We start from the raw sequence: 14,853 nt of genomic DNA, 5'->3' as shown, positions 1-14,853 counted from the left end.
TCATTGTCTTATTTGTAACGAAAACTTTCGTTTTTTCGCCATAGCTGCAAATTCCCTGCCAAATCATAAATTTTCTTGCAAATTTGTCGACAAAAACAAATTTAAATTTGGCTGGAACATCCCCCTGAGCCGTTGCCAAGTAGAATTTTTGACCTGTGATTTGCCCGAAGTCAGCCTTGACATAGGTTTCATCGTCCATCAGAAGACACCCGTCGAACTTGGTCAGCACCTGGTCATATAGTTTCCGAGCACGAATTTGTTTTATGGTACGATTTGGCTGTTTGCTAGCTCGATACGACTTGATTCCTTCCCGGAGTCGAGTTCTTCTCACGGTACTATAAGCAGCACCGAATTTTCTGGCCAAATCACGGTCCGACAGATTAGGATTCCTCTTAATCGTTTTCAAAATTTTACCACGCAGTTTCCGGTCGACAGTTCCACTCCGACGATTGGCTTAAGGCTTCCGAATCGTCGTCAATATTTCCTTATACCGTATAAAATCTGGGCAATTTCAGCTGTTTAGCTAGCCTAGATGCAGACCACAATGGATTTTCCAAATAACTGTGCACAATTTTCTCCCTTCATTCGGCTTCCATGTTAATTGTTTACAAAGTACAATCGATTTGCGGAATGTTAAAAATCATACGTGAAGCTGGCAAAATTGCCGACACTTGGACGTCAAGAACTTCCAAATCCGTCCATCGGGAGCGCCACAATATGAGCAAAAGTTTGTTCCAATTCTAAATGAAGCAAGCTTTAAACTAACCACTCCGAGAACGCGCCATGACTCGATCGTGAACATAAAAAAGTAATTCGCTGAAGGAACTAAAATATTGAACAAAAATCTGAAACAAAATGTTTATTTTTTAAATTCAGTCCGGATCAATTGTGATGAAAACGTAATGCCAAAATAAAAATTTGCACTCCTATAACCAAATCTCGAGCTCGGTAAAGTAAAATTCCAAAGCGGATCGGCAACACACAATTTTGCTGAATAATCAGTAATCAATATTATGTTTTCTGATATGCGTCTAGTAGATTTACTGATTTTTAAATGATAAAATTGTGTGGGATAATCCGGTGTTATTTTCACTAAACAATTGAATGCACGATCGTTAGCTTACACTCTGTTGGATGACACGAATGAGAAAGCACAACACTTATCCGTGGACTGACTCAAGTATGAGCAATTCCAGAAATGCTTAGCAGATCATCAGACTTGACCTTCTCCGATTTGGATGAAACTGAACGTCATTTCTGTACGATTAACGGTTTCCGAATTACAACGAGAATAACTTGATCATTTGCATGCACCCATAAACTGTTTTAGCTATAATTTCTTCATTTTTCAAAAAGCCATCAATCTGTAGGTTTTAATAACAGCTTTAAAATTGAAATTATCAAAAAAAAAATTAAAATCCAGATTTTTTTATTTAACTTTTTCGGATTATTTTGTAATTATAGAGAAAAAAAATCAAAATTTTTTTTCGGTGTATATTTTTTTTAGAGTAACCAATCGATTCCCTACAACTTCTTCCTGAACGCCATTTTTATTCAATATACGGTTTCCGAGTTACAACGAGTTACAACTCTCCATCGGTTCAAAACTTATGGTTTGCCATACTGAAGCCATGTGCAAAGTTTCATCCAAATCGGAGAAGGTCGATTCTGATTTTGTTACTTTTTCGTCTACTCATTCCTGGAATTGCTCGTATAATAATGCATTCCGATTGACGCATCTAGCCTAAGCCATGTCACACCGCTTTTGGATGAATTGACTTAATGAATACCTACCAAACGGAAACGGAGTGTTTTGGAAAAATATCCTACGTAAGTGATGAAAACTTTCGGTACAACAGAATTAGAATTTTCCGAGTATTTCTTGGAGTACATCCTCGAGTGCACAAAATTGATATATCTTGAATCACGCTCAAACGACTTTCGTAACACTTCTTGAAGTATTGTGTTTGATAACTCAACTAAAAATATGTTCTACTGAAATATAATATGATTTGAGATACATTGAAAAAATCAGCTCCTGAAATTTTGTCAAAAACACACGAAACCTCCCTTTACATAAGCCGATAATTAGAACCATAAATTAAAGATGAGTTAATAACTTTACGATACACCACAAAATAGTTTATCATATTATTATGAAAACACATAGTTTTCCTGCGATCATATGTCAATTTCATTTTTTATATTACCTTAAACGAAAAGTTTATTCATCAAAATCGATATTGTCGCCTACAAAATACTCCCCATCGACTGCAACACACTTATGCCAGTGCTTGATCCAATCCTCGAAACATTTTTTATGTTCAGTTTTCGGTATGGCCATCAGATCCATCTCCGATTTTTCCATAACCTCATCTCTTTATTTATTATATAGAAACTAAATATATATTATTATATATATTTAGTTTCTTTATTCGAACGAATAGGAAAAAGTCGCAGGGAGCCAAATCAGGTGAATTCGGTGGTTGCTGAATGGTATTCGTTTCGTTTTTAGCCAAATGTTCACGGATTATTGTGGCATTGTGTGGCGGTGCATTATGCCGGTGTAAGATCCCCAAATTGCTCACAAATCTGGTCTTTTCGGCGAATTCCTTCACGCAAACGTCTCATAACGCCCAAATAATACTAATTTTTGACGGTCTGGCCTTGTGGAAGGAATTCATGATACAAAACACGATGTGTTTTTTTCCCCAGTTTCACGGTCACTTCTGAAACGTTCGTGCCACTGATAAACGACTGATTTCTCCAGAGTATCGTTGCCGAAACATTCTTCTAACATTTGCAATGTCGTCGCACCATTGAAGCCGTTTTTAGCGCAAAATTTAATGTAAACTCTTTGTTGCAAATTCAATTCCATTTTGAAAATTGTACAAAATCGAGGACACGCACAATCGCAGATGTACTCAATACAACGTAACTCTTACAAATGTTCAAGTATCAAACTGAAAATTTGATAGAATATCAATGACAGATGTGGCACCCCAAAACAAAAAATCTAATCGGGTGACTGAGAGCGCCACACGGTGTTGATTCCGAAAACTGTTTGACCAAGGTAGTGGGATTTTTTCGTCATCGTACCTTTGCATCAATATGGAGTCATCTTGAATGGCTTAAAACACAGACGGAATTTAACATAAATTAGTATTCCATTTACTACAAATAGGATATTGGTAGTTGGTAGCTTCACTGATACTGAAGTAAAATAGCCTTAACATAACATAACTACTGACAAGGACTAAAAATAAAGAAAAAAAATTATTATTAAAAATCACAATTGCATTTGCTTACGGTCTAGCTTAGCGTCGAGGTAATCAAGTTCTTCTAGCAGTGATAACAGGTTTTCCGCTTGGGCTAAAATTCGCACAGTTGATTGTTCCTACACGTTAGATATCGATAATCTCATCGAGTCATCGAGCCGCCACGCCTCCGCAACTTCCCTGAAGTGACCAAGCCAGTCGTGTCGCGGTGGGACCCGCCTCAGTTGTTTTCCGCCAGGGTACACACGCAGCAGCTCGGAAACCAATAGGTGTCTACGTACAGGCTCTGTCCGTCGCTGTCCAGGGTCAACAACCGCTTCTGAGAGAACTTCTGTTCGCACCGGGAGTTGTAGCCATTTGGTAAATTGCATAGATTGGAGCACTCCGTTGACCTGTTAGGAATGGGGGAAAAATAGAAGATAAAGGCACCCGTCAGGTCTTTATTCTAGATTAATTACGATGCTTGTTACAGCAGGAGAAAAATACAAAGTGTTTTGCTCGAGTGGAAAAATTCGGTCTTTATAACTTCAATGAACCTCAAAGAACGGGATAAAAAAAATATCCGCGAGAGGGGTTGCACCGCCGGGAGTGTGTCACTAGGATCTACTCTGCAACCCTTCTCGTGGAGGAACTTTTTCACCGGTGAAGTGACAATCCAAGTTCCATAGAACTGTGCGCACCGGCTAAGGGGAGAATATCACCTGAAATCCGTTCACTGTTTGTACGCCTTCCAGCGCTATTGCGTCACACCCCATAGAAAAATTGCATTGTACTGCCAGTTATTTTTATGTACACGAAAAGTTCCGAAACAGTTCTCTTCCGGTGAACTTGAAAAATTGCCCTTGATTTCCAGCACGGACCAAGCCGTATTAGCATCACCGTTTCTGACGTCCATTGGAATTTTTGAATGAAAACGCACAGTTTATCAATGGTGAAAGCGTTGTTTGGAAAAATTGTACCCCATTTTTAATTTACATGACATGCAAACCATCAGGAAGCCTTTCCCCTAGTTTGGTCGCGGTTGTCTTTTTGAAGAATACACATAATAGGCAGAAGTGCGAGAAGAAAATCGAAATGGGGATGAACCCCTACTCCAGTAGGCACTAAACATGTGCCATTGATGTCGAAGTGCCGTAAATAGATAGTATAGGGCCTTAAGTTTTTACGTTATTGAACCATGACAAATAATTATTTTGCATAGGTCAGTTACGGTATTATTGCAGTGCAATGAGCTACGTGTGTTGGCTGTAATTTTAGCTGGTGGCAAGTACAAGTATACAAACTGCTTGCTTTGAAGAAAACGAAGGATTTCCGTCGTTTATTTGCTTTACGCAGTCGAGGTGGAAAGCAAACGGAAAACACGATCTCCTTGCGGCCACCGGTTAGTTTCGCTACTCATCGCTAGGCGCTGCCGGGGAAGCTTTATTACCAGTCCATTTCATTTCTACTGCACCTCACACTTGTGGGTTTCAATGCAACAGAGTAGACCAGAATGTTCTGGAGAGCTCGTTTCCAATGTGTAAATATTATTGATGCAAACACATTTCTCGGAAGAAAATTGGTACTAGGGCCGACTTCCGGTGAAACTCTCAACGGGTGAGCACGTTGCATCGTGTTAGTCCGGGGAAAATTCGAGTATTTCGCAAGAAAGAAAGGATTTTCAGCCGTACTTTGACGATTCGACGCAGCCACACAGCGAGATTTTCGCTTGTAGTCAAGTGAAAAGAAAGTCCACTGGACTATAAACGAAAATTAACTGGCAATATAGCCTTAGTTGCTGTGCCATCAATTCGGCGTCATCTCAAGTGAGGTGACGCCAACCAGAAAGGAAGAAGAAGAAGAAGAAGGTACTAGGGCCGTGGATCATCTCGCGAATTATTTTAACTTTTAGCTTACATTCGGACTGTTTATTGAATAGTTAAATTTAAGGAAAACGGCGACTGATTTCAAAGTTTTTCACTGAAAATAATATGAAATCAAGTGGCATAATGATTGCAATACTGTGAACTTAACTTCAAGATAACAATGACAATGAAAATGACAATGTATTGAAACTTTTTATTGAGGTGTTTTCTTTGACTGATAGTATAAGAAGAAATAACACAGAAGAAAGTTTTGCTCAAGATATTTTTCAGTATCGGAAAGTAACTATCAAATTGTCAAAAATAAGCATGCTTTAGAGTAGGGCTATTTTTGAGACCATACGCACCGGTATGTAGATAAACCTAGGACAGGACCTGACAATTGTTAATCCACTTTTAGGACCAATTTCGGACCAGCTCGTGATTGGTTGAAACTGACATAAGCAAGTACAAGTTGTTGAAATCAATATTACTGCAGGGTGGTAGAAAAAGTGTTGTCAGTATCGTCGGTAACAATGTAGCTTGATATTGGATATTTTATTTTTCGGGTCATCTTTTCAAAATTATTGATTTCAATAGGATTTAAGTTCAATTTGTTTTTAAATTCTGTCAATGCGGAAAGTATACGAGTACATTTAACAATCACTGGATGATACAAAGAGAAAGCCTGAAATCTCGAAGTGTGATATGGACGACAATATTGATTATGTAGGTTGAGAATAGAATCTTTGGATACTTCTGTATGTTATTATTTTTCTCAAATAGAATATGTTGAATACTTTAGTTAATAAAGCTGCAAAAATTAATTACTCAAAATTGAGTGTTTTAGAAAAATTTTATTAAGCTGTTTCAACTAAACGTTTTCTTCAAAACAAACATCTGATCAAAATGAATCCAGAGCTATATTTTTGACCGATATAACATTTGTCTAAATGTTTTCAAATGATAAATAATTAGATGTTATAAGGGGAGAAAGTTTTCAGAATGAACAATTATCTCTACTGGCAACAGTGATCGCGACTGCATTTATTATTTACAGCAGGGAGCAACCGGAATAAGAAGAGAAATATTTTTCTGGAAAAAGAAGCCAGTTGTCTGGTCCTGTCCTGGAGATAAACGTGTGTCTATTATGATAACAGCATTACGTTACTATTTTTCTTGAACACCTATTTCCGCTCCATATTTCCACACCGGCTATTCCTCAACCAAACGTTTGAATGCTAGGAAAGGTTGTGGACCATCTCACGAATTATTTTAACTTTTAGTCAAAATTTGACAGTCGAGCAGTTATTTTTTATCGAGTAGTTAAATATCACTAAAACTGCCGTCCATTTCAAAGATTGGCGGATGGAAAGTTATTTTGCACTGCACTGCACTGAAAATAAAATGATTTCAAGTGATATTGCGCATTTCATATTTGTTTAGACTCCTGCGAGAAAATTGTTTGCGCAGTTCGTTTCTCGCAGAACACTAGTCACGTATGCAGATTTTTTTAAATATATATATATCTGGCCATCCATGGAAGTTGACCATCAATGTTAACTTCCCTCTCTGAGCAGCCTAGATAGCCGTGTAGTGTCGGTAGCGGTTTCCCAACTGCTAAGAATAACGCTACGGTCCACCTGTACCGGTGGTATAAGTCCACCAAACAGGTAAGCCGTGTGGCATCCGGCGGAATTATTTTTTACCAAGAATTGATCCACTGGTTTCCTATTCCATGTCGTAAAAGGCCACAAAAATAGGAACTCCTAAGTCAAGGTGTATTTCCGTGCCGATGGCTGAATGGCTGCAGGAGGTTAAACATTGCAGTCGTGAACGGAATATCTTGGGTTTTTCCCTTACTGGATACACGCAATGCTTAGCAATCAACTTCTTTGATCATCGCTTCGGCGGGCCAGAGATTAGAAAGCTGAGTGTCTGTGGGTGTCCTCAAGGTGGTGTACTATCCCCACTTTTATGGAACCTAGTCGCTGATAGTTTGTTAAGGAAACTTAATAACCTTGGATTTCCGACTTATGGTTTTGCCGACGATTATCATATATTGATGACCGGTATAAGCATTAACACTCTTTTTGATTTAATGCAGCAAGCCCTGCGATCTGTTGAACAATGGTGTTGTCAGGTTTGGATTATCTGTAAATCCGGGCAAAACATCAATGGTGCTTTTCACTCATCGTAGGATAATTACAGGAGCTCGTCCGTTGCAGTTCTTTGCTTCAGGGGTCACTGTGGTCGATCAAGTTAAATACGTCGGGGTTATTCTTGACTCAAAACTGAATTGGTCTGCTCACATTGATTTCAGGATTAAAAGAGCTTGCATGGCTTTCGGCCAATGCAGACGAGCTTTTGGAAAATCATGGGGACTCAAACCCAGATATATTCATTGGATCTACACAACTATCGTTAGACCAATTTTAGCATATGGATGTCTTGTATGGTGGCAGAAAGGAGAAGTCGCGACAGTTCAGTCAAAGCTAAATCATCTCCAAAGGATGGTCCTAATGGCGATGACAGGAGCATTCACGACAACTCCTACTGCTGCTCTAGAGGCGCTACTGTGCATTAAACCACTATATGTGTTCCTAAAACGAGAAGCATTATCTTGTGCATACCGTCTTAGGGTTACAGGGCTTTGGAACAGTAACCCATTAGAATATGCTACCAGTCACACTCGCTTGTGGTCTCAAATGGTTCCGTGGGATGAGTATTTACTCGCTCCTAGTGACCTAACTCTCACATGCAGTTTTCCTTTTAAAACATTCAAAGTGAGCTATCCTCTTCGTTAGGAATGATTGTCTGGTTGTCTGGAACGACAACTTGATGAACACATAGTTTGTTTTACGGACGGTTCTCTGTTGAATGGTCGTGCTGGTGCTGGTGTCTACTGTCGTGAAATAGGCTGGAGCAGTCTCATTCACTTGGTAGATACTGTACTGTGTTCCAAGCAGAAATCTACGCAATTCTGTGTAGAGTACAATCGGCACTTCAGCAGAGGATCTGTGGTAAACGTATTTATTTTTGTTCCGACAGTCAGGCAGCCTTAAAAGCACTCAGTTCGAATGACTCACGGTCGAATCTAGTGATCGCATGTCGAACTCAAATTGAAGACCTCAGCATTTCAAATGCTGTTTACTTCATATGGGTACCCGGCCATTCTGGTATTACTGGAAATGAATGGGCTGATGAGTTGGCTAGAGCTGGTGCAACGAATGATTTCGTTGGTCCTGAACCAGCTTTACCACTTTCAACTAGTTGGATAAAGCACAAGATACGTTCTTGGGCTGCATCCAAACATGCCAGCTACTGGCGCAGCTTGCAAACTTGCGCTCAGACAAAAGCATTTCTACCAGATTTAAATCTGAAAATGTCAAAGTGTCTACTGCATTTCTCCAAGTATCATTGAAGTATTCTGGTCAGAGCTCTGACTGGACATTGCAAACTCAATTATCACATGGCTACTATTCAACGTGCTGAGTATTATTCGTGTGATTTGTGTGAATGCGATTATGGTACTTCATATCATCTGATATGTAACTGTCCCGCATTGACGCAGCTACGTATCCGGGTTTTTGGTTCTCCATACATGGTTGAGTCTGTGTATGCGGAGCTAAAATTGAAGGATATTCTCTCGTTTCTCACCCAATGTGGTAAGGAGCTATAGTCAGAAGGGTTCATCGTTCTTCCTGGAGTGAATGAATCCCTTCTGTATTCACCTTAAATAGGGTTTGGCAGATTGTTTGGCATCCTCTGGGGGGTACCGCATTTACTTCTGCTCGTACATACTGCGAGTCGTTCTGCATTCTTCCGGGAGTGCAGAATGGTGTCGCTTTTGTAAGATCTCTAAATCCTCTCGGGGGTTGGAGGTTTTATTAACAGCAGACTGTTCGGGACCTCGTAGAGGTTCAGAATTTCCTTCTGCTTCCACTAAATGTGATCCTCAGCAGATTGTTCAGCATCCCTTAGGGGTGCAGAATTTACTTCTGCTTTTATGTGTTTTTGTGTCGTCAATTTTTCCCATCCTCCTAGTTCAACCCTTACCATTTCCTATCAATCCTTCCCTCTTATATATCGGGAAAATGATGCTAAAAACAAATTGATGGCAAGGCACAAATCTCCAAATATCAAGGGGAACGTGCCATTTGAGCCAATTTGTTCTGATTCCTGATTCCTGATTCCACGTATGCAGATTTTTTTAAATATATATATATCTGATTAACGCTGCATATATTAAAGGGTTTTACTTATTATCAAAAATTTTAGTGGCAGCAATATAATAATTGCAATACAGAGAACGTAAGAAGAACTTCGAGAAAAATATGCTTCGTTTGACAATGTATTGAAACTTTTTATTACGGTATTTCCTTGAACAGTATAAAAAAATTACACAGAAGAAATTTTCACTAAAGGTATAAAAATAGAATCTTTTCTGTAAGACTTTTTTTCAGTGTCGGAAAAGAACTAACGATTTGTCAAAAACAATCATGCTTTCCCACATTATCGAAACGACGGAATGAGCAATGAATTTTTAATTAATTGCTCATTTTTGGGCGAAAACTTGAAGATTTAAATTTATATATTCTGTTATATAATTTTTTTATTTAGATATAAACTAAAAATTCGCACGAAAACGTGCAAAATCGGGAAAGAATAAGAAAAAAACGAATTGACAATTCAGTCAGCATCTTCTCGCTCAATTCCGATAGATCTTGGAATCAACCGCTTGGAGGCGAAATTTTTCGGAATCCTTTATGATTTCCACATGAAATTCCGAATGAAAATTTCTCGCCGATTCAGAATTCATTTGGATCTGATAATGAGGGTTCGAGCAGGGTTATATTCGACAATGACAAAGTAACTGCTCGACTGTCAAATTTTAATTAAAAGTTTTAATGATTCCCGAAGCGGTCAAAAGCCTAATAGGATTTTTATATCTAAGCCTAAACGAAACATAAAAACTACCTATTGTTTGACTTCTTTTACTTAATTTTGAGTGGTTTTGATTTCTTCCTTTCGTTCGTTCTTTCCATTGATGTCATAACATAAGGATCAAAACCACCAAACAGCGAGAATTTCGTTCAATAAGCTACTACATGGAATGAAAAGTCCCGGGCCTCTCACAGAAAAGACGTGAATAGTTTCGAACAGTGCATATTTGTTGAGAAAAAGCCTCTAGATGACCCAATACCACTAGTGTTTGAATAACACCTGATCGTATCAGACGAGTTCTCTAGTTTTCAATGGAGTATAGAAAAGGTCGCACCAGCAACGGTGAAATTGAATGATTTGCGGTACGGATTGGTCCATCATCCCCCGTATTCTCTAGATCTGGTCCCCAGCGACTATTATCTATTTCCAAATCTGAAAAGGTTTCTCCAGGGAAAAAAATTTTAGTCGAATGCTGAGGTCGCTGAAAAAACGGAAGCCTATTTTGAAGGCCTCAAAAAACCTTTTTTCTTTTTCAAAGGTGAAGAGGTGAAGAATAAAAAAGTTTTCACGGTAATAATTCGACTTTTTCTTTGTTAGGCCAGGGACTTTTCATTCCATGTAGTAAAATTAAGTAAACCGTATTTAACCTTAAAATTAGCCAATACGACTCAACCGTTCAGTTAATAAACTTTACTTTTCAGTATGCTTTTGCAGATGCTTTATGGAAACTACTTAGAACCGCTTTGTTTAAAATTATACTATTGAACGAAACCCCGAAGATAGCTGGAAAATACTCAAAATTAAATAGTTTTGCAATTCCGTGTACATTATATGTTCAACTTAAAAAATATTTGTAAAAACCGCAAATGTAGTTTTGACATGCACTTTCTGTATATCCTTGTAACTAGGAAACCGTTACTTGAATCCAAGGAGAAATTCTATTAAATCCCAATTCTCGATGAAAATTAAATTAGATTTTAAGTGCAAATGACAGATTCTCTTTGTTTACATTATCTTACGATTATTACGGTACTTAAAGCAATCCTACTCCTTAACTATGTTATTTGTAAAAAATAATAACTAAAACCATCATCATTTAATTAGACGGGTACATCATTTAATCTACACTGAAGAAATTATCGAAAAATACAGGAATATGCCGTAATCATTCAAAGAGAAAGAAAACAAAGAGAAACTTTTGTTTGACCTTCGGACCTAGTGTAATGTTCATCAAGATTTAGGTACACTGAGGTCTTTTTTACAAGGTTTTCTATGCGGTTTCCGAAGTTACGCGATTTTTTGTTTTAGAATTGCATGAAACGTCGAGATCTGGTGTTATCCCAAAATTTGTTTAAGTCAACTCTCTGACTCTCAACTCAACTGACTGATTTTTTTTCAAAAATTTGATTTTTTACTATTCTTTACATTTCGTCTTCGACTCGTCAGTGCTGAGCAGTTCAAATTGAACTGCTTAGTGCAAAAACTTAGACAGTTAATTTTGAACCGCTAAGCACACATAAAGTTAACGCTATTTGCGAAATACTTTTTTATATTGCGCCGAAGCGCAATGTCTTTCTGACTTCGTCGTTTTTTTCAAAAAAATTTTTTGTGATTACACCAGATCTGGATTTCTAAGACATTATGCAAAAAAATGCTTCTATTTTGTGTTTTTACGCCAATTCCCGAAGTTACGCGGTTTCAAATCCCAAAGTCCCAATTGTTTTTTTCAAAAAAAATTTTTTTTGTGATAACACCATATTTCAACGAGATTTGGCATTAAATTCTGTAGCTTTGTGTTTTTTTACGCGGTACGTATCCCCCGAGTGAAAAAGACCTCAGTGTGCTCTAAAACTATGCACTGAATAAAAGTTGAATACCTTTAAGAATTAGCAAACTAACCGAAAAAACTTAATGAATAAAATGTGTTTCTTCGTCCTATCAGGTTTACCGGCTACAAATATGTCGATAATGAACATTTGGTGTTTAGGCGAATGACCTTAAGGTTAAAACCTCTATAAAAAAAAAAAAAAAAAAAAAAAAAACATTTGGTGTAAACGAGCTTCAATTTTGTTTTTTTTTGTTGGTGTGACATCCAGTGCGGTAAAATTTTATTTTCAATCGAAGAATATCAGATGAAAATGAAATTTATGGTCACCGACCGTCAGCATGTCGACACAAATTCATTTGATTTTGCTGCCATTTTGAAGTGAAGCTCCCAGAATTCATCGTCAGTTGAATAATCGTACCTAGTCATTTGACAGTTTTGCTTGCTCAGTTTCAAGTACCAAATAGTCTAGCTGCTTCTTTGTCTTCGCTGTTGATAGTGAACAAGTTCAAATGAATAGAATTAGAAATGTAGTAAAGTATTAAAAATGAAAACTGAATGAGGAAACTATTAATTTATATGCATGCTGCAATTGATATTTCAGCTACCCTTTTTTGTATTTCATCTATTATCTTGAACCAATTCGAATGTTTACATAAACCTCATTTGAAGGCCGCTCTTACACTATTGAAAGAGATATTTTGTTACTTCAAGAGATGACGGTGGTTAAATTGGTTTGATTTGAAGGGAATCGATTGAAGAACTGAATGCTGCATGTTCGGTACGTCAGTGTGTTTCACATTCGGTTTCAATTGAATTGAATGAAGATTTACTGCTTTGGGGACATCTGCCAAACATTTTTAATATACATTAATAGTCATTGAAAAAAACAACATCATATTTTTTAACCGTGCTAAAAATGACGTGAAGTTTGATTTGCGGAAAGCAATTTTTAGATTACATTTGAAGAAAAGTGCTGCAGAGTAGCATCGAATGCTTTCTGAGCCATATATTTATTATGCTCTATCAGAAGCAACATGTTAAAAATGGTTTAAATAGATTAGAGATATTGATTTTGACGTGAAATATAAAGAACGTGGAAGACCATCAAAAATGTTTGAAGACGCCGAATGGATGAAGATGATACTACTAGTCAAAAGTGAATGGCAGCAATGTTAAATGTTGCACAACAAACAATTTCTGAACATTTGAAAGATATGAGAAAAGTTCAAAAGTGTGGAAAATGGGAGCCGCACTTCCGAATGGAAGACAAATGGAAAACCGTAAAAACACTTGTGGAATTTTGCTTCAGAAAAAAACGAAAGAAAATTGGTTTTGATTAGAATTGTTACAATTGTAGCAAAATGGTTTAATTTTAGCAAAACCAAATCGATTCGGCAAGAAGGAAATGCTCAGAATGGTGTGGTGTGTAATGAGCTTGATGTTTAATTTCCACCCACAGACAGGTCCGTACCCAGGTTTTCATTTCGGGAGGGGCCCTCAGATGAAAAAATAATGTTAATAAAGATTGCCTCAGTAGATAATTTCCGGTGCGCCTATTACCGGCGTTTTCAACAGACACGTTAAACTTTTACACTGGAATTATCATTATTAGGTATTTAAACAAAATTTGTGACTTGCCATTTCCATTTATCATGCCATTTCAATCCCACATGTCTAAAACCTTCGAAATGTCCACTTCTAGAGTACAAAAATCCATAAGGCTTGTGATAGATTTTGAGAAGTGGTCCGAGATAGCTCACTTACTTTGATTCGTGGAGAACGGAGAGCATCTTCTGAATTTGTAGGTCATATTAGTTGATGGGCATACAAACTAACCTTAGCTATACAGGTTTCGGTATCAGACTTCGGAAGTAGCGGTCTAAAATTCCAAAACAAAACTCACATCGATTTCTCAGAAATGACTTGAGGTTTGGGAACAGATGACAGTTCGAGGAGGACAAATAAGGTGAACTAGGTAGATGGGTAAGTAATTGGAGCACTAAACCGTTGATTTTGATTTTAGCTATGACAATCCCAGCAAACCGGCATCATGATCTTTTCGACCCATTGAGCCTCCCTTTCAGGCACTCGTGTAATCATTTATTTCTCTGGCGTATAATAGTTGGTCCAGCCAAACATGTACTCGAAGTGCGCTTGCCTTCGTCCTTTCAATCCTGAATAAGTATATGCGAGATCCAGCGGCAGGATATATTTGTCATTTGCAGAATCTTGCCCAACTATGGTAAGCTCGCGTACTTTCTCTTTCCAGTCATCAAGTGTCTTATTATTATTATCGTTTATTTTGCCCCGTATTTATTTTCCATTTTTTTCAGTTTTGACACTGTTCGCTTCGTATCAAACATTTTTTTTTGTTTCTGTTTCTGATTTCAGGCACGTGCTTGCCCAAAAAAATATCGGTATAGTTTCCGATGATATTCTCATAAATAAAAAATCTCTACAGAACAAATTTGAAACTGAATCGCAACTGAGAAATAATTACTGCAATATTGTCGATGCAAATATATTCATAATAAATAGTTCCAGCTGATTGATTACACTGCACTATTAAGATTGAATTCATACAACGTCATTCAGCATGAATTTTATTCATAGAAGTAACAGGAGCGCAGCACTATCAGCATGTCTCAAACACACAACAGGCGCAGCGTTTAAATTTCGAATTTCGCATTCGAATTGATATAGCGATAGCGTGAGCTCATATTGCTTCTGCGTATGAATTTCAAGCTAAATTGGCAAATAATTTTTAATCAGCTTCATAACATGCTTTGTGATTGTTTTTATTGATGTTTATTCATCATATATTCGGCAAAGGGTCGAGATATAACGGCTATGAAAATGCATTTCCCAGAAATTTTCTGTTCGAGAATAATATCAAATCTGTTCAATGTTTGTTTTCTAAATTACCGTCGAGCGGGATGTTCGCTAGTGAACTTTTCAT

The 14,853-nt window shown here is 37.5% G+C and overlaps 1 protein-coding gene across 5 annotated transcripts in view; it reads right to left on the bottom strand.

Moving 5' to 3' along the window:
• Window positions 1-3,148: 3,148 nt before the first annotated feature.
• Window positions 3,149-14,853, bottom strand: part of LOC131435338 (protein spaetzle 5) — a 49,902-nt gene continuing 38,197 nt past the window's right edge. For all 5 annotated transcript variants that reach the window (XM_058603106.1, XM_058603109.1, XM_058603108.1 and 2 more), the window contains one exon: window positions 3,149-3,670. In XM_058603106.1, coding sequence (XP_058459089.1) covers window positions 3,499-3,670 — 172 coding nt within the window. In that variant the 3' untranslated portion in view covers window positions 3,149-3,498. The remainder of the gene's footprint in view (window positions 3,671-14,853) is intronic.

Source organism: Malaya genurostris, chromosome 3, assembly GCF_030247185.1.
Source record: "Malaya genurostris strain Urasoe2022 chromosome 3, Malgen_1.1, whole genome shotgun sequence".
NCBI lineage: Eukaryota > Metazoa > Arthropoda > Insecta > Diptera > Culicidae > Malaya > Malaya genurostris.
This window is presented reverse-complemented; position numbering and strand designations above follow the sequence as displayed.